At 41.4% G+C, this 19,742-nt stretch overlaps 1 protein-coding gene across 4 annotated transcripts in view; it reads left to right on the top strand.

Moving 5' to 3' along the window:
* The window catches only part of LOC141774986 (F-BAR and double SH3 domains protein 1-like), a 43,348-nt gene that overhangs the window by 12,695 nt on the left and 10,911 nt on the right, over positions 1 to 19,742 (top strand). For 2 of the 4 annotated variants that reach the window (XM_074647862.1, XM_074647863.1), the window contains 12 exons: positions 7,663 to 7,760; positions 7,928 to 7,973; positions 10,466 to 10,539; positions 11,744 to 11,888; positions 12,065 to 12,201; positions 13,160 to 13,223; positions 14,136 to 14,264; positions 16,244 to 16,366; positions 17,128 to 17,223; positions 18,584 to 18,700; positions 18,928 to 19,032; positions 19,574 to 19,729. In XM_074647862.1, the coding sequence (XP_074503963.1) occupies positions 7,663 to 7,760; positions 7,928 to 7,973; positions 10,466 to 10,539; positions 11,744 to 11,888; positions 12,065 to 12,201; positions 13,160 to 13,223; positions 14,136 to 14,264; positions 16,244 to 16,366; positions 17,128 to 17,223; positions 18,584 to 18,700; positions 18,928 to 19,032; positions 19,574 to 19,729 (1,290 nt within the window). Of the gene's footprint in view, positions 1 to 5,140; positions 5,263 to 7,662; positions 7,761 to 7,927; positions 7,974 to 10,465; positions 10,540 to 11,743; positions 11,889 to 12,064; positions 12,202 to 13,159; positions 13,224 to 14,135; positions 14,265 to 16,243; positions 16,367 to 17,127; positions 17,224 to 18,583; positions 18,701 to 18,927; positions 19,033 to 19,573; positions 19,730 to 19,742 lie in introns of those variants that run through there. The other 2 variants (XM_074647864.1, XM_074647865.1) reach the window with 2 other exon arrangements.

Below are 19,742 nucleotides of genomic sequence, written 5' to 3'. Positions count from 1 at the left end.
CATGGTAGTTGAATAATAGTGATCATTCTGATTGAGACAACCCCGTAGGTCGTTTGTGCAAGCAGCGTATTACGACCCATATTTACTTTTATTGGTACGTGGCGACCTCTAGTGGGCGTAGTAATTATGACGGGAGCAAAGGAAGAAGTCAGGTGACGTAGTATAAAAAGCAACAATGTCCGCATAGGGAGGAGGTCGGGGTCAAATAAACACAGGACTTCGATCCAGGAGACCGCTGTCCTGTGTGTTCTGTCAAAGTTTTTTTAACTCAACATTGACGTTGACGTATGTCAGTTAAGTTACGTAACAAACTTACTTATTTTAACCCAAACCATGATCTCTTCCTATACCTGACATAGTAGTTTCGTTGCTTAAAACCTAAACAAACTGCGACTGTTTCAGGACGGGAACCACGTGTTTAAAACTGCAGGAACAAACAACCTATGTAGTAGTAGTATGGGTTGGAGGACTTGTTGTCCTGCTGGTATACAGGGTGGGTATAGATGGTGTGATAATGCGTCCCTTTCACAGCGTTTCACATTGCACACAGAGTTAGGATTCTGACAATAATATCAGATCTTGTGATTTAAATATATTACAGTGAAAGATATCACATAGTTCTGACTATATGTGATATAAAGTCAGAACTATGTGATCTACAGTATGGTCTATGGCAGCTATTCTCAACCACCTGTGGGCCTCAGAATACCATCTAGTGGGCCGCAGAGGTACTGCCAAATGGTTAGATTAACCTTTCAAAATCTGACAACCACTATTCAATCTTTCAGAGGTTGTAGCGGGCTCAGTTTTAAAGCTAGAGTGAAGATCCCGGCATCATATGAAACTAGTAAACCTGATGAATCCATCGGTACCAACCATGTTAGACTAGCTGGTCATGAAGGAGGTTAAATAAGTTATGCTAAATTTTGGCGAGGAAAAACTGTCATGTCCATTTTCAAAGGGGTCCCTTGACCTCTGACCTCCAGATATCTGAATGAAAATGGGTTCTGTGGGTACCCACGAGGCTCCCCTTTACAGAGATATATGTCTCGGATGCAGTGACACAAAATGGAGCGGTTTTTTAAATGAAAAAGTGATGTTGGAGACAACCCTGCACCAGTAAAAGCTCCAAAGCGTGTGGAGAGGAAATATGACCCTGATTTCTTTTCATAATGGCAGGCAGTGATGGGTTAGTGTAAGCTGAATAATTATGTGGGTCATTACACATGACAGTGGCATAACACATATTTATAGCCCAGCTTGTCATTTATTTGGGGAGGTGGTCCACGGAAATGTTTTAACAATCAGAAGTGGGCCTCAAGTTACAAAAGGTTGAGAACCCCTGGTCTATGGTATAGGGAATGGGAATCGCTGAGCATTCTGGGGCGGCTCCACCATTTTTGGAGGGTAGCGTACTAGTTGCGGTAGCTGTCATTATCGGTCCGATGCATACTGGAGATTTTTTCCAAATCAGTACAACATCCGGGTATTTTTGGCATACTGTAGATTTTGCTTTTGTTTGCATACTACATGCTACATTTTGACCAAATCAGTACGTACTACTAGTATTAGGTTTAGAATACAGCCACACTGCGTGGTGAAGAGCTGATGACGACCAGGTGAGCTTGATTGCGGAGGCAGAGCAAGTGTGGATCGCTGCAGGCAAGCAGACCAGATTGAGGACAGAGTGCATCCATGGGTGCGTGATTCTAAAGCCCAATAGGGGAGGGACGATGTAAGATTAATAATCTACTCAATAAAAAATACCTTTAAAAAATAAATATAAAGTATAAAATAGTGATAACACCACAGAGGGTTCCAGGGTGAAGAGCAGCATGGGTCTCAAAGACAGTACACCAGAAAACAGTTGAAGTATGAATTTATTTACACTGTAAAATGTAGGCCTGCCATAAAAACAGTATATTTGGTTATGGTGTAAAAGAATAAAGGCACGGTCATACATGCGCGAATGCTGGTGAGTAACCATCGCCTGTCAATGGCGTATTTGCCTGAAAGTTCACCAAAGTTGAACTGCAAGCAAATTATTTGCTTCGCAACCGGAATCAAATGTTTTTTCGCCCCTTCGCTTGCGGAAAATGAAAGTGAGTGGGAGGCGAATGTTGATTTCACACGTGTGCCTTAAGGCAGTAAGTGGAACGTATAGAGTAGAAGAAGCTGTCAGTATGGGATGACAGAAAGCGCTTCTGACTTCAGCTGTATTTTCATATTTCCAACAGAAATTAAATGTGTTGCACCAGAGTGAGCTTTGTGTCATTCCTGCCTGCGTAACAGTATAATTGATTCTTCTGTATTGTCATACAGTAAATGATCAAACTGTGACTGGTATGGATCAGTATTGCCATCTGAAATAGTCACACGCCATATCATTGCTAAAGGGCATAATGAAATGTAATCCATTTATCCAATTCACTTCTAAAAGTTATTTATACATCACTGCCCCATCTAGACGACTATATCTGACTTTTGAGTATTCTGTTAAATTCACACATCAGCAGTTTTTTCTTTTGCCAGCTGTCTTTCCTGCATTTGGCAGCTTCAGCTGTGTTACTTCTAGCTTGAATTATGTGTTTAACTTCTTCGTATTTGTCTAATATAGTTTGCTCTTCCTTTGTAAAATGTGCCGCTCTGCTTGTCTGTCTGCAAGTCAGTAGACTTGTCCATGTTTGTGATTGGTCAGATGCTGCACACACCGGCCCTTTCATGTGAACGCGCTCACAGCCAGACTGAGAAACCCTGGGTTGACTTACGGAGTTGATAACCAGCGTTGTAGGACTGCTTAGCGGGATCTCGTTTGTTAGGGTTAGTGAAGTCAGATAACGAGAAGATACCCTGGGTATGTTGAACTCGCTTCGTGGTACAGGCCTCTGGTCTAGGGCTCAATATCTCATTAGAGATGTTTATGTTGGGTCCTAAGTAGAACGCAGAGCAAAGATTCCTCCATGTGTTGTTGATATTGAAAACTTACAACTGGGGCTGTTCTATAGAGAAAGGTGGTGCATTAAATCACAGCTTCACATAAAACTTGTGCCACTGTAGAGGGAAACTAACACAAAGAGGACTTTTGGTACCAAAAATTTACTTTTTAAACTGTAACTGTGGAAGAACACACTTGATTTGTCGAAGTCACACTGCTGAAGCTTTGTATTAGCTTCAGCTGAACTTCTTCTGAAGGACTCTGAATTTTGTTCCCAATCACTTTCGTTGAAATTGCTTTAAAGGTCACATATTATGCAAAATGCACTTTTCCATGTCTTTTAAACATCAATATCTGTCCCCAGTGTGTCTACAGGCCACCATAGTATCATAAAAGACCATCCTCTCTCTTTTTCTCCTCCTCCGTTTGTCCGGAAATGGGTGCAGAAATAAAAATTCGCTTTTTTCCTAGTCTTCTGACGTCATTAGGCAGAAATGCAAGCCATATATGGCTTTCCTGTTTCCAGTGAAACAGAACAGCACCCCCCTCACCCCATACCCCGGCTTGGTAACCCCGCCCACGGAGTAGCCGGCTCAGCAAGCTGCGTCCGCCATTGTTATTTCGACTGTTTACTAGTAAACATGCTGAAAGGAAAACCCGCTTGTTCTGTTGTTGGCTGCAATACTCCACACAAAAGCTTGCACCATGTACTCCCATCATCTAAATATAACATGTTCATTCACAAAGGCTTTATGTAATTACACTGTTTAAACAGATGATATTTATATATTATATATATATTTGATGTCATGCATGTAGCAGAGTACAGGTAGTAAATAGTGACTTGTAAGCAACACAACACATTTCTGTTTCACAGTCAAACTTTATTTGAGTAGACAGATGACAATATTAATTATTCACAGCATTTGTAATCATCTCACCTGTTAGTTAGTTATGTTAACATGGTACAGGAGAAAGTCTTCAGCTCTGGTAAACTATGGTAAGCTAAGCTCCGGTGGTCTGTAGTCATGGTAACACAGAGACAGCTACTACAGTAAATAATATACCATTACTCTGATCTTCCATACATTTATCTTTTAGCAGAAATAATGAACTGACTACTGTTTCACATCTTCTATTTTCCACCCTGATGGTCGCTGTGTTTACACACCGTGTCATAGCGGTAGCATGTAGCTAACCCGTTAGCATGTAGCTACATGCTAATGGGTTAGCTACATGCTACCGGGTTAGCTTTGTATCTCCATGTAAACAGAGCCATCTGCCCACAGCTGTCTGCTCTCCTCTGGGATGATTCTGTCGGTCATTTCTCACAGATGGATCTGTAAAGACAGACGTAAAACAGAGTGTATGTTTACGGTTTACAGAGTTGATGCATAAGGTAAACACTGAGCTAACTAACAGAGCTATAAATAGCATTATTTACCTGAGAGAAACCGTCAGGAAAACCTGGAATCTGGACCGCAGATGTTCATCATGTGTCGCCGATTTCTGATCAGATTCCTCCGGTAACGTGCGCTGGGTGAAGTTTCTGGTTTATAAACTTTAAAGTGGTTTATAAACTTTATTCTAGCTGCTATCTCTCCACTCGTCTCTCTCTCTCTCTCTCTCTCTCTCTCAGAGAGAGCTTCTCCGGGAGGGAGGGGGAGGGTGACGCTGTTGTTGAGGACGTTTGATTGACAGAAAACGCTGACCAATCAGAGCAGAGTGGGAGGAGACAGAGGCTACAGACACAGAAATCAGCACTTTTGGAAATGGGCTGAAACAGAGGTTATAGAGACATGCTGGAATGCATGATCTGATTGTTTTTTTGAAAAAAAACTTCAGAGACATGGTTTGGAGGTGTCTGAGACCTATAATAACTAGTTTAAATGGAGTATAATATGTGACCTTTAAGGGGGTCTTTGTGGCCGGTATGACCACAAGAAACAATTACAGCAAACAAAAACTCTTTCATGGGCATGTGAATATTGTTGTAGGACAGACATGAAAAAATGTGGCCACAACCTTTAAACAAGTGCTGTGTTCTGTTCAAGGCAACATGGTGACTTGACCTATTGTCTAATGATAGAGCCACTGGACTGTGCTGCCCTCTGTAGGCTGCTTTATCCAAGACAGCACCACAGTGTGTGTGTGAGAGAGAGAGAGAGAGAGAGAGAGAGAGAGAGAGAGAGAGAGAAAGAGAGATGCACATGTGCATGGAGCATGTGAAGATATTGAGGAAGTAGCAGTACAGTAAGGTAACATATTAACAGAGACAACAACGGACACTATATCAGCATCCAGCTATGCAGCCACCTCCCAGAAAGGTAAGGTACTGTAGTCTAATGTGGAAGAAGAGTTCATGTTAATGTTGAGAGTGTTTAAAGCTGACTGCTTTTGTGTCTGTACTTCTCTGCTACCTTCTTTCTGTTTCTCTTGCACAGTTTTTAAAGTTAATACTTCTTCCAAATATATGATAATAAATGCATTTTTCATAGTATGCTTCCAAATATGTCTGAGAGATACAGTAGGTGAGATAGGTTGGATAGTGGATGCATTTTCTATGAAAAGTAGCTATTTGTCTGCAAGTATTGAAAATGCACTGACTCTTAAAGGTATTTGTTAAATGTTGTAAATAAATGTACTGTAGAAGCTCATTTAGTGCATACTGTATATTGTAAGATAGCTATTTTAGGCCTTGCAGACTTTTGATACGTTGCATCTTGCACTCCAGTCAGAGTTGGACTTAATATTATTCCCTTAAGAGCAAATATTTTATCTGTTATAATAACCCATAACTCTTTTTACAATTTATGACTGGAAACATTTGTCATTTAGCTGCAACGTGCATGACTTTGATTGAGAGTAATCAATTCAAAGTTGGTTTTCCAATTGGTTTTGTTACTGGTGACCAATTTCAGTCAGGTCCGGTACAGAGAGAGAAATGTTTCTTTGTTGTTTGTTTGTTTGTTTGTTTGAAATGATGAAAAAAGAAAACTGTAAAAGACAGATGATGCGAATTTGTTAGAACATCTATTTACTCTCTGCAAAAGTAAATCTGTGGTATGTGAGGGTTCGTCTTTGACTTCTACCATCAACTAATACAACTATCTATTACCTAAATGAAGACTACATCCGAGCCAGGTGTTCAGGTTCAACCCTACAAAGTCTCCTACAAAATGACGTTCCCATACAACTACACTGCATTCTCAATTATGTTTCAAAGGAAGCGTATTTTCTCCCGGATTACGGTCGCAATTTTAAACATGTGATTAATGTTGTAAATTGAAACAAAACAAAATTCCATGTTTACATTTAGGCAACAAAAGTCCTTGGGTATAGGTTTAGTAAAACATGGTTTGGGTTCAAATAAGTTTGTTACATTACGGATGTAAATTAAAATGATGAAATCTAAAATAATAAAATATAATAAATAAAGTCTACGTCATTTTATATTTTACTACCAGCATCAAGATATACTTAAAGTACCAAGTAAAGCAGTCATTATGCAGAATGGCTTATTTCAGAATTATATATATACACTGTTTGTATATATATATATATACACACCACTGATCAGCCGTAACATTATGACCACCGACAGGTGAAGTGAATAACATTGATTATCTCGTTACAATGGCACCTGGCAGTAAGTGGGATATATTAGACAGCAAGTGAACATTTTGAACTTTGAACTTTGTGTTGGAAGAAGAAAAAATGGGCCAGCGTAACGATGTGAGCGACTTTGACAAGGGCCAAGTTGTGATGGCTAGATGACTGGATCAGAGCATCTCCAGAACTGCATCTCTTGTGGGATGTTCCCGGTCTGCAGTGGTCAGGACCTACCAAAAGTGGTCCAAGGAAGGAAAACCGGTGAACCGGCGACAGGGTCAGACCCGAGGCTCATTGATGCACGTGGCGAGCGAAGGCTGGCCCGTGTTGTCTGATCCAATAGAAGAGCTACTGCAGCTCAAATTGCTGAAAAAGTTAATGCTGGTTCTGATATAAAGGTGTCAGAACACACAGTGCATCGCAGTTTGTTGCGTATGGGGCTGCGTAGCCGCAGACCTGTCAGGGTGCCCATGCTGACCCGTGTCTACCGCCAAAAGCGCCTACAATGGGCATGTGAGCATCAGAACTGGACCATAGAGCAATGGCAGAAGCTGGCCCGGTCTGATGAATCATGTTTTCTTTTACATCATGTGGATGGCAACAAGTTCGAGATGTTGACTCGGCCTCCAAATTCTCCAGATCTCAATCCAATGGAGCATCTGTTGGATGTGCTGGACAAACAAGTCCGATCCATGGAGGCCCCACCTCGCAACTTACAGGACTTAAAGGATCTGCTACTGACGGCTTGGTGCCAGATACCACAGCATACCTTCAGAGGTCTAGTGGAGTCCATGCATCGACGGGTCAGGGCTGTTTTGGCGGCAAAAGGGGGACCTACTCAATATTAAGCAGGTGGTCATAATGTTATGGCTGATCGGTGTATATATTATATATATACATTTATGAATTATTGATGCATTAATATGTCCATCACTATAATGTTACAGCTGGTAAATGTGGTGTAAAGTGTAGTGCAATAAAGTGACTGTTACAATAATATAATATAATAATATAACATTGATGAAATGCTCCCTTGTGTGTGTGTGTGTGTGTGTGTGTGTGTGTGTGTGTGTGTGTGTGTGTGTGTGTGTGTGTGCGTGCATGCGTGTGTGCAGGTAAAGGAGAGCCAGCAGGTGAAACTGGTGTTCTCAGAGCAGCTCAGCAAATTGCAGACCAAACAACATCAGGACACTGAACTGCTGGAGGAGATCAGGTACAGTTCTCACCAGACTGTGGATATCTGCATGAAATCCTCCCATTCAATGAGACAGAGGGTGATAGGCAGAGAGATCAATACAGAAGCGGAGAGTGAAAGCATGTTAAATTACATGTCTGTTGATGTTGTGTTGTCCTGTGTTGTGTTAATCTGTCTTCCCCAAGGACCTTCAGTAAGCAGCGAGCAGCTATAGAGAAAGAGTACGGTCAGGTGAGTACACATAAGCTATTCCAGTCCACTATTAGTCCTTTTACTGGAACTTTTCATTTTGTTTTTTACTGGAAATGCTCATCATTTATTGATTTGAGGTCCCATATCAGTACCTGAGTGCTGTGTTGTTGTTGTTTGCCGCCTCTTGTGACTCTGTGTGTGCAGCATGTGTGTGTCGGTATGTTTCAACACAGATGCCTTCCTAGATAGGGACTGATTTGGATTTGTGTTGTGAAGTCACTCGGTGGACCGAAGCGCAGGACACTGACACAGAGGTATGGGTCAAGTTTAAGAAGATTTCATTGTAGGACAACAGAGAATGGAGGGGCGATGGTGGATGGCAGACTATAGGCATGACAGGTGGATGAGGGCGAGTGGCGTGGTCAGGCTGAAGTTGCTTGAGGGTTTGCAGGCATCAGTGGAAAAGACCGATAATGTCGAGCTAGAAAAACAACACAAGTAAGACATCAGTAGAGTGGGCAATCCTTAATGTGGCCCAGGACACATTTGCGTACACACTACTAAAAGAATGTGGTCATATGTGGCCCAGACCACCTCTGAATGTGGTCTGAAAGATCAGATCTCAATGCGTCTTGAGTGCGTTCACACCTGTACTTATAGAGCTGTCCACTTGTGATCCGATCACTGAGGACGCATGTTAATACCAGGTCTGAACAGGGCCTTAGATGCCTGAAATAAGGTCTGTGGTTAACACAAGCCATTTTAAGAGACATTTTAACATTTTGTTCTACAAAATAAAATCCATCAGTAAATATCCCAGTGGGGAATTTTGAAGCTTTTACGTGTCATTAAAAAGACGGTTGCAAACAAGTGGCTAAATGAGACTACAGAGCTTGTCGGGCACATTAAACGTCTTCATGCCGACTAGTCCGCCTTTACAGCCTTGTTGTGTATACTCACGCTCATGACGATTGCATTCACGCTTCTAAAATTGTAAAGCGGTGTTCTTTTGTGAAGATTATCTTGCTGAACAAAATGTGATATAAGTATCATAACCGTGTGTTTGCAATAATCCAAAACCCATTGGAAGAATTCCATTGGTTTTTGTGGAGGGAACCAGGCACAGGCGCAGTTTGCGTTGTTTCAGGGGGCTCACTGAACCCTCTAGAATTGCATATATATTTTTTTTATAATAACGCAGAACTAATCGACATTTTTGTGTCTTCATATTGACAGAATAAGAAATAGATAGATAGTTTTGTGGTCTTTTTATTTACTTATAGCCTAATAATATCGGACACTCTGTCCACACACAGTTAAATATGCACTTCTGTTACGCCATGTAAACAAACCACATGGCATCAGCTGTGAGCTCCAGATCAGACTAGAGATGTAACTACTTTAAAGATGGGTGAGTAGTACTTGCTATCTTCTGAAGTTTGTGTTTTTTAAACAGAAAACACAGGTTTTGTACTGCGATATTTACTGAAAATGACAAACAACACAGCCAGCAGTAGCCTCAGTAAACTTTCAGCTGATCTACCTCCAGCCTGCTGTCACCTTATTTAGGTGTTTGTAGTGAAATGAGGAAGATATCATACGGATAACTCCTCATTTCAACTTCACCAATCAGCCGTTCCTCGTCCATTGCGGCGCTTCCAAAGCGAGTGACAGGAATAGATAGAAACATGGCGTCTGGCAAAAGTTCAGCTCAAAACGGCGCGCTGCTCAGCACTATGGAACCAGGGCGATGCTAACTTCCTGGTTGGCCGCAAGGCCTATAGAAAGGAGACTGGGTCACGGGCATGCGTTGTTTGCACCATGGTGGAGAATGTGTCATATATGTGTGATCATCTGTGTGTGTGTGTGTGTCCAGTCCACACTAATACTTACAAATCATTTCATTGAACTAACTGATTCATGAAAATGTCTGACACTTGAAATCCTTTGCATTGAAATACTGGTATCACTAATTTCACATTTCATTTTTGTTGTTTGTTACAAGCAGACAGATCTACCCAGTGCCAAAAGAGGAATATATATAAGACAAATTGGGAGGTACTTTTAAGCAAGTCTACAGCCACGCTAGCCATTCTGTGAGGCTGGACTTTGGCACCTTTGTGATTTGAGCTAAATGCTAATTAACTCATTTGGACTAGTGGAAATGTCTGGTTTTGGTATTTGGTCATGAAACAAAATATTGAATGATAATGAAATTTTGATCTGATAATGGTGTGTGGCTACAAAAATCTGTTAACATCATATTAAGGCAAAGTCAACAAGGCAAACAATAGCAAGTCAAAGAAGTAACAGATAATACAAATAGAAAACAAAAACGATGCAGACAGCTTAATGCCAGTTTAGAGACAAAGAGGTCAGAATGAAATAACATGAAAACCAAATATTCTCCATCATGAGACCTTGCAAGATGTTGGATGTAATCTTAGACTGCATATAAGGATGGAGGACGCGTCTCCACTTCCTTCCACTGTACTACAATTTTCTTGGGGTTGTGATCTGTGCATCTTCAGGCTCTTCAGAGGTTAGCTGTCCAGTACCAGAAAAGAGACTGGCAGAGAGGAAATACAGATGCTATCACTTCTGGGTAACTACACACACACACACACACACACACACACACACACATAACTGTACACAGCCTTCTCATCAGCAACCACTAGACGGGTATTTCTGGCTGCTCTGATGTCATTTTCATTAAATACGAAAAGTTGCGTTAGCCAATGTACACTTAGTATTGATTTAATAGGTTTGCTAAGAACAATGGTTGATGTTGAGATTACATAATTGTTTAAGCAAATACAACATGTTGCTTTAAGGTGATAATGCATGACAGTGTCTAACTCCATGACACTGAGTTTTTTGGACACCTTGGAGGACATTCTTGAACATCTGCAATGTCATCTTACTTAGGACATAAACAGTAGAGAAGGTTGTGTTTAAAAAGCTATAGCGCAAGACAAATAACTGAACATAGATGCATGACTTCAATATTTATCCTTGTTGCAGGTCAAAACTACAGCAGGATGGTCATAGCCAAATCTTTAGAAGACTACTAACAAAAATAAAGACGTTCCTCATGAGGTCAGGACCATAGGAGGGCAAACAGGGCCCTACTTAGCTAACTCAAAGCACAACCCGATCTCATGGAAAGGCCATGAGATGCAGCAGTTCACGCCAGTTTTGTGTCCTGTGCTGTGTGTGCCATATCAGGACTACACAGGCAGGGTTTATTGTTTTCCTATAACCTCCTCAAATTCAGCCATCGACAGGAGTTATAAAGCGTGAGACAGGCAGTGTAGCACATGTCAGTGTCACACCTCTTAATCTGTAGACTACATCAGAGATGCGCCGTTTGAGAGAGACCGCAACCAGGCTACTTACTGTATAAAGAGAACAAACAGAAGTTATATTAGATGGATCATCATTAAATATGTCTGATTTGTCTTTTAGTAATTGAGTTGGAGCAAGGGCCTCTTCCTTGACAAATTTAGCAAATGCATGGTTCACATTATCAGGTGTACAAATTGAAGTATACATAGATTATGAGCAAGAATATGTCCAAATGTGCATTGTGGCTATTTACATTATAATATACTAGGAATATAATACAGGGGTCTGTCTTTATGGCACATATTAGAATTAGTATTATGTTGATTATGATCAGTTTCAAACATATTTACAGAAAGGTACTTAGATGTGCACTGTTAGCTTTTAGAGAGAAGAAGTGTAAAGTACACTTAATCAGTGATTGTCAGTCCATTGGTGTGTGTGTGTGTGTTTGTTTTCAGGAGTGTGTTTGGTGTGTGGCGGTCAGTGGTAGATGCTACAGCTCAGTCTGCCGCATCACGACTAGCCGCTGCAGAGGGATACCGGCGACTGATTGGACAAGCCTCCACAAGTCTTCGCAATGCAAAGGACGTCCGAGCTAAGAAAGTGAGAGAGCTGCACACAGTATACACACACAATGCTCAACACTTAGGAGCTCATTGGATGTTTTATCATCATTGTGTGTGTGTGTGTGTGTGTGTGTGTGTGTGTGTGTGTGTGCGTGTGTGTGTGTGTGTGTGTGTGTGTGTGTGTGTGCGTGTGCGTGTGCGTGTGCGTGTTAGGGCCTGGAGCAGCTCCAGAGGGTGCAGGGGGAGGTGGTGGATGCTCTGCGGGAGCTGCACAGGATCAAGAAGAGCTACCACCAACTCAGTCACATCGCCGGTGTGGCCAGAGAGAAAGCTGCTGATGCACAGACCAGGTTGCTGTGTGATGATACTAACCCATGAAAAAGATCAGTAGAGCTTCATTTAAGAAGAGGCAACTTCCGTTTTGTACACACAAGCAATATGTGAGCCGGTGCTGTCTGTCTGCTGAAAAAGGGGAGCGTTAAAGAGGTCTGTAGATCTCAAGCCATACATTAGAGATATACAGTAAATTCTGTAAAATGTCAAGCCCAAAAGTCACCAGTGCGATGCTAAAATGCGGTGTGTGGGAATACAGAAAATCTGCATTCAAATATTCCCACGACAACTATGCACACCCGGTCCAGTTCAAATTATCCGCATTGCCGTGTTCCATTTTCATCACAAAAAACAAAAATCCCTTATTTTGTATAGTGCCTGTGTCCATTCCACAATTACACTGTACATAAAGAAATCAGACCCCAAACACTAGCTGTTGTGTTCCTGTGACCATTGACCAACATATAACATTAACAGCTACATTACCATCTCAGGCCATATATTGTCCTTTATTAGGTAGCCGTCGCGTTGTTTCACGTACAACACCGGGTGTTGAGAAACTAAATTGATAAGACGTTCCTCCATTTTGGCAGCAAGCTACCTGGAGCTATAGAGGTACGACATCACTTGGAACAAAGGATTTCATTGGTCAAACATACAGTATATTTCCGCAGGCGTAAATCCGCTGAAATCGAGGTCTGTCCGAATATTTTTTGCCGCAGCACAAAGGTTCCGCAGGTGTGTGCAAACATTCATAAGAACCCACAACTTTATTTTTGTAAATTTCCGTGCCAATTTTTTGGGAGGAAAATTTGTGCTTGGTGTGAAACTTTTCAAAACATTTCTAAAAGTGTGTGTGAACAGAAACAAATAAAGACATCATATTTGATGCCTTTACTGTACATTCTGAATAAGCTAGAGAGGTTAATTGTATGTTATTTTATTTATGTCTTATATGTTTTAACTGTCTTCCAGAGCCAGAAAGAGTGAGCATGGGCTCTTCCACTTTAAATCAGGACTACACAAGATGACCACCAAGGTATGAATCTGAAATGAACTATGTTAGATCGTGTATGTAGTTCCTACATAACAGAAATGAGCTACCGACGCAGACCAAAGTAAGAAAATCATGTCATTTGCAAAGACCATTTTGTCCTGTTTGTCCCCTTAAATCTGATGTTTGAGTATTTCCACCGTCATGTGAAATGGAAATTACAGTAATACCCTCCCGTCTCACGTGACATGAACTCAACATATGGCATGATATCAATATTTCATTTTTGAACATCACGGTTATCGTCAATACCGGTATATCTGCTGTAGCTGCGAGTTTACTGTTAGCTCAGTCACAATAGCGCTCTGCATTTTATCTGCCATTGCTCATCATTTCGTTATTGCCAATTGTCAGCAAACTTTTTAGCTCGTTTGCTATTGGGACAATAATTTCAGTTTTTTCAAAAGACGTATTTGTGCCATTGACTCCTATCTCATAACTGTCTCATAAAACCTACCTCTACCTCTTCCCTATACTTTGATTAAAACATATTTCTGTTGAACCTGGGGAGTTGTGTGTCCACCACCACAAAGGATCCTAATGGACTTTCCATTGGCATTGTTTCATTGTAATGTGCTGTTAAAAGGGCATATAGTCATGTCACATATTTTTGAGAGATAAGGCTGGTCCAGGCCTTTAGGACAAAACAATAAGCTAAAAGAGGCTACATTTGCTGTAATAGCCGCCAGATATGTTTCAATTATGTGGCAGCTTATTACACTGCATTCACACATTTTTTTTCACATTAGTGTTATTATCCCACTGTAAGATTTAAAGAGATTTAGTTTTAGTGGTTTACAGTGGTCTATTCTCTATTTGTTCCCTTTTTCATGGTAAAGTCTGGGATGTTTGTTGCATGTTTCACTTGAACTAAAAAATATAATGTTGTGTGTACAGCTCAGCGCCAGGTTGAGAGAGTGTGACGACCGTTTGACTGAAGTTCGTAATGAGTATCTGCTGGCATTATCAGCTGTCAACGGCCATCACCAACACTACTACACTAATGACTTACCACATATTATGGAGGTAAAACACACACACACACACACACACACACACACACACACACACACACATTGATAACTTGGCACATAGAAACTGGAGAAAAGGAAGCTAAAAGCAGTTTGAGTAGTGAGATCTGATAAAACGCTAACCACATCATTTCCTGACATCTAACAGAATGATGGTGTGTTGAGTTTGCTCTGCACAGTGTGCACACAGCCGACTCTCCTTATTCTCTCAATCTGTACATTTCTGTTGCAAAAAATCAAATAGCTGTCAGCATGTCTTCCTTCTTGATGTTCAATTTTAGCTGTCACCCACTAACTAAAGGCTGAACTAAAATGTAACCTGTATTAACCCTGATAGTTGAGATCATGGCATCTTTGGAGAATCTTCTCCGAAATGTTTTACAGACAATAGAAACAACACTATAGAACATACAGTAAAAATAGCAGACACACCACCATTCTGTGTGAACTAACCAAAACAGGACAATATACATTGTCTTAACCCAAGCTGCCCTCACCACAAAAATGTCCCTATTGGTCGCCTGTGCAAGCAGCTTTTTATGACCCATATTCATGATTGTTGTTAGGCGGCGACCTCTAGTGGCCAAAGTAATTATGACGGGAGCAAAGGAGGAAGTCAAGTGACGTAGTACAAAAACCGATAAAGTCAGCGTAGGGAGGAGGTTCGGTGGATGGATGGGTCAAACAAACCTAGGACTTAGACCCAGGAGTCCGCTATACGTGTCCCAAAATCAAAAGTCAACACGTTATAAGTTATTTTCAGTTATGTACGTAAGTTAGTAAGCACTAAAGTAACTATGTCACGTACGTCGTAATAAACACTTATTTTAACCCACACCATCTTTTCCTAAACCTAACCAAGTTGTGCTGTTTCACAACGTTAAATAGAACGGTCATATACACCGATCAGCCATAACATTATGACCACCTGCCTAATATTGATAGGTCCCCCTTTTGCCGCCAAAACAGCCCTGACCGGTGGAGGCATGGACTCCACTAGACCTCTGAAGACATGCTGTGGTATCTGGCACCAAGCTGTCAATAGCAGATCCTTTAAGTCTTGTAAGTTGCGACGTGGGGCCTCCGTGGATGTAACTTGTTTGTCCAGCACATCCCACAGATGCTCGATTGGATTGAGATCTGGAGAATTTGGAGGCCGAGTCAACACCTCGAACTCGTCGCCATTCACATTATGTAAAAGAAAACGTGATTCATCAGACCAGGCCACCTTCTTCCATTGCTCCGTGGTCCAGTTCTGATGCTTATTGTAGGCGCTTTTGGCTGTGGACACGGGTCAGCATGGGCACCCTGACCGGTCTGTGGCTACGCAGCCCCATACGCAACAAACTGCGATGCACTGTGTTCTGACACCTTTCTATCAGAACCAGCATTAACTTTTCAGCAATTTGAGCTCCAGTAGCTCTTCTATTGGATCGGACAACACCGGCCAACCTTCGCTCCCCACGTGCATCAATGAGCCTTAGGTCTGACCCTGTCGCCAGTTCACCGGTTTTCCTTCCTTGGACCACTTTTGGTCGGTCCTGACCACTGCAGACCGGGAACCTGCTCGTCTAGCCATCACAATTTGGCTCTTGTCAAAGTCGCTCAAATCCTCTTTACGCTGGCCCATTTTTTCTGCTTCCAACACAAAGTTCAAAGTTCCAAATGTTCACTTGCTGCCTAATATATCCCCCCCACTGCCAGGTGCCATTGTAACGAGATAGTCAATGTTATTCACTTCACCTGTCAGTGATCATAATGTTCTGGCTGGTCAGTGTATAGTCTGCTGTTTGTATATAGATAATGAACATAATGCACTGAGGACTGTAGATCAGGGAATAAGGGGTTGGGGGTTCAATAGGGGCCTCCAATTATATTCCGGTCATGCATTATTGGATAAAAGCTTTTGAAAATGGTGGTAAAACAATTTGAAATAATGAAAACTGACACCTGTACTCTCATCTCTCTCATCAGCAAATGGACGGTGATGTTTATGATGATTTGAGAAGACATTTTACCCTGCTGTGTGGGACAGAGATGGACACCTGTCTGGCCACACACAAACAGTACGGCACAATATGGGAGAGTGTTGCTAAGGTATGTGGAGTGGAGTTATCGTAACCACCAGATCAATAACACAAACTGCTGACAGTCATATTGGAAGTTCTCGATTCAAAGGTATCAGAGTTTATTTCAATATCTTTCCAAACCTTTTGTGGACTTTGTTGAGTTTTATCCATGCAGAGTATCCCACGGTGGCTTCTGAGAAACCAGACAGAAGGCATTTCTCACCTTGTCTCTTGAAAAGATGGGGGTGGAGGGGTTACAGGGAGGTTGGCAGACGGGGAGGAAACAGGAACGGGGAAAGGTAGAAATGAAGAAACAAATTAAATATGGGCAAAAAGGTCAAAATAAGAGCATGTTTGAAAGTAAGGACAAAGGGAGATGCAAGAAAAGTTGGAAGACAGTAGCAGAGAGATACGTGTTTTGAATGTTCAGGGAAAAGAGAGGAGGCGATAGCTAAAAGGCTTACTGAGGTTCTACTGTAGTTTTACAAGGAACAGAAGTTTACAGAAGGAAATTCAACACATATACACAAAATGTCTGAACTAATGTAGCAACTGAGTGAAATCTGTGGAAGGTCACCTCATACGTTGAGTGGGTAGAAAGCATTTTAACACAAAGGTCTTTATTTTTGTGATGTTACAACGGTTACAGATGAAAACACTGGGATTGTGTTCACCCACACCCAAACTGTTCCTGCATTACCATGCATGGAGGCGTGCTGATTTGGTGGTCTTGAAAATGATAGGATCTGTTTGCTCCTGGTTAACATTGATTGGTTGCTGTACCGTCAGGTGACCAGAGAGAGAAATGTTCTGCAGTTTATTCAAGAATCCGTTTCCTTCAGCAAAACACCTGTATTCAGCTTCCAGCCGGCTCCACGTGACAAGGTTTGTTTCCATGTGTTGTAATATTGTAATATCTTAATATTATAAAGTCAGTAACAAACACTAAAGGACAAATTCACAGGAATGTTCATCATTAAGTCAAAACAATAAATACGTGTGTGTGTGTGTGCGTGTTTGACTGTACAGATTAAATACACATTTGTTTGGGTATATGCATCGTATAAGTCCAATATAAACTGAGCTATTAAAGGTATTACTACCACATTTACACACAGGGCCTCTTTACTAGACAGAGCCTAATCAATAAACCAATTAATCAACATATAAAAAAACAATAATGCCTATGGACCAGGGGTTTTCTGTGAACATGGGGTAGTTCCCCGCTTTGCCCAGTAAGCAATCCAGCACTCTCTGTGATAAGTGTTTGCTAGGTCCTCATTATAGATGGGGAGATAGATATATACTGTATATAGATATATACAGGTAGGTAGCAGGTTGCCTTTGGGGTGGAAGTTTTATTGATTTTTATAACTGTCTGCAAACCATTGCTGTTTGGTGGAGCAGATTTTATCATGTGGGCAGCTGTGGCTCAGAGGGTAGAGCAGGTTGTCCACCAATCGGATGGTCGGTGGTTCGGTCCCTGGTTGCTTCAGGTCACAGGTCGATGTGTCCTTGAGCAAGACACTTAACTTCAAATTCGGTGGGGTGAATGAGTATTTAGATTAGATCCTGATGGGCAAAGTTGGCATCTTAGTAGCCTCTGCCATCAGTGTATGAATGTGTGTGTGAATGGGTGAATGCTGACATGTAGTGTAAAGCGCTTTGAGTGGTCGGAAGACTAGAAAAGCGCTATATAAGTCCAAGTCCATTTATCATCATCGTGCTGACTTCGATGTTTCAGAGTAAATATAAAACAAGTAAGAATCAATTGCTCTGTGTTGATAAAATCAGCATACAGTATGATGATTGATCAGTCATTGTCACCTGTTTAATCAGAAATCCAGTGGTTATTTTAGTTTCTGTTTGACCGTACAACTGCTATTTTGTTCCTGAATTAATAATAATGTAGCTTGTGAAAAAATTCAGAGAGACCTGAAAGACGAGATGTTATTGCAGGGTTGAGCCATGCTCTTACATAAGGGACATATTGTGTTAGTTACTTCCTCACAAGCAACTATACATCTGTGGAATCCAGGATCTAAATATTTAGTGGACATAATAACATTTATACTATAACCATATAATACAATGCATGTCAGTGTAACAACACCTGTGTCTTTGAAAATGTGACCCGATCATCTTCACTCAGGGCTGTTTGTTGTATTGAGTTTGTATTGAGTTACATGTTGCTGATGTATACGAGAATGAAGAACAGAGGGATGCTTGTCTCTGGTTTGTGCAGGTGTCGGCTCTACAGGAGGTCTGTGCTTCAGAAGCAGAGGGCTGTCTGGTTAAGGAGGCCAAGAAATGGGCTACAAAAGCTGCTAAAGACTACAAGATCGTCACCCACGGAGAGAGGGTGAGACTCTGACTTCAATGTTGGAAAGTCAAGATACTCCTGAGCTAATGACTGCTTGAAGCACTGGCCCTCAGTCTTTCTGATATTCAGGATCTTATCTTAAATAAATAAATACAGCTTTTTCTAAAAGTTAATATTATTATTATTATTATTTCTGGATTGATGTTCTTTGAGCAGATCATAAAATAGGAATGCATTGTTTATCTCTGTCTATGTTTCTGTGTCAGGCTCTGCAGACGTTAGAGAGTCGGTTGAAGCTCTTGTCGGGGGAGACGGGGCTCAGTGTGGAGCAGAAGATAGCAGAGGTGCAGGACAGTGTCAGGAAAGCCAAGGTACTTATTTTAACCAAAGGTAAAAAAAAAATCCAATATGTGAGTTAGTTAGCCACAACTCCGATCGAACCACCGACCTTCCGATTGGTGGACAACCTGCTCTACCCTCTGAGCCGCCCCACAATGCATTTCCCACATTTACACAGTCACTGCAGCTCCTAATCTGTCACTGCAGCTTTCGTTTTAGTATAGAAGTAGAAGTATTGTCAGGTTAAATCATATCCAGCTACAATCTGGATATGAGACTGAGAAGAGTAGTTTTTTTTTATGGTAAAACCCCAGGCTTAATGCAACCATGCTCATTTAGTAATTTAGTTTTTATTCAAGTTAAAATCTGACGCAAATATAGACTGTAGTGCTCAGCTGTGGTGATGTTTCCTTAAAGCAGAGAGGACACAGTTGGAATAGAAGTTCACCAGAAAAATGGAAGAAAGTAAAAAGTTTATATACTGTAGTATTGGACAAGTGCTAATATGACATATCAAAATGTTAAGCACAGCTGCTGTCTGTGTGTGTGTGTCTTGTTTTCTTCCTGTCTCAGCTCAGCAGGGTGAAAGCAGAAGCCCGTCTGGCTCTGTTGTCAGACAGCGTTACAGGAATTGAACTGTGGCTTCACAACGCCATGAACCAGGCGGAGGAGGAGCTGGAGAGAGAGAGACGCCTCAGTGAACAGAGGAAGTCTACTGAGGACTTTTCAGTATGCACACACA

Source organism: Sebastes fasciatus, chromosome 10 (genome assembly GCF_043250625.1).
Source record: "Sebastes fasciatus isolate fSebFas1 chromosome 10, fSebFas1.pri, whole genome shotgun sequence".
Lineage (NCBI taxonomy): Eukaryota > Metazoa > Chordata > Actinopteri > Perciformes > Sebastidae > Sebastes > Sebastes fasciatus.
The sequence above is the reverse complement of the archived record's forward strand: the minus strand, read 5'-3'. Positions and strand labels throughout refer to the sequence as shown.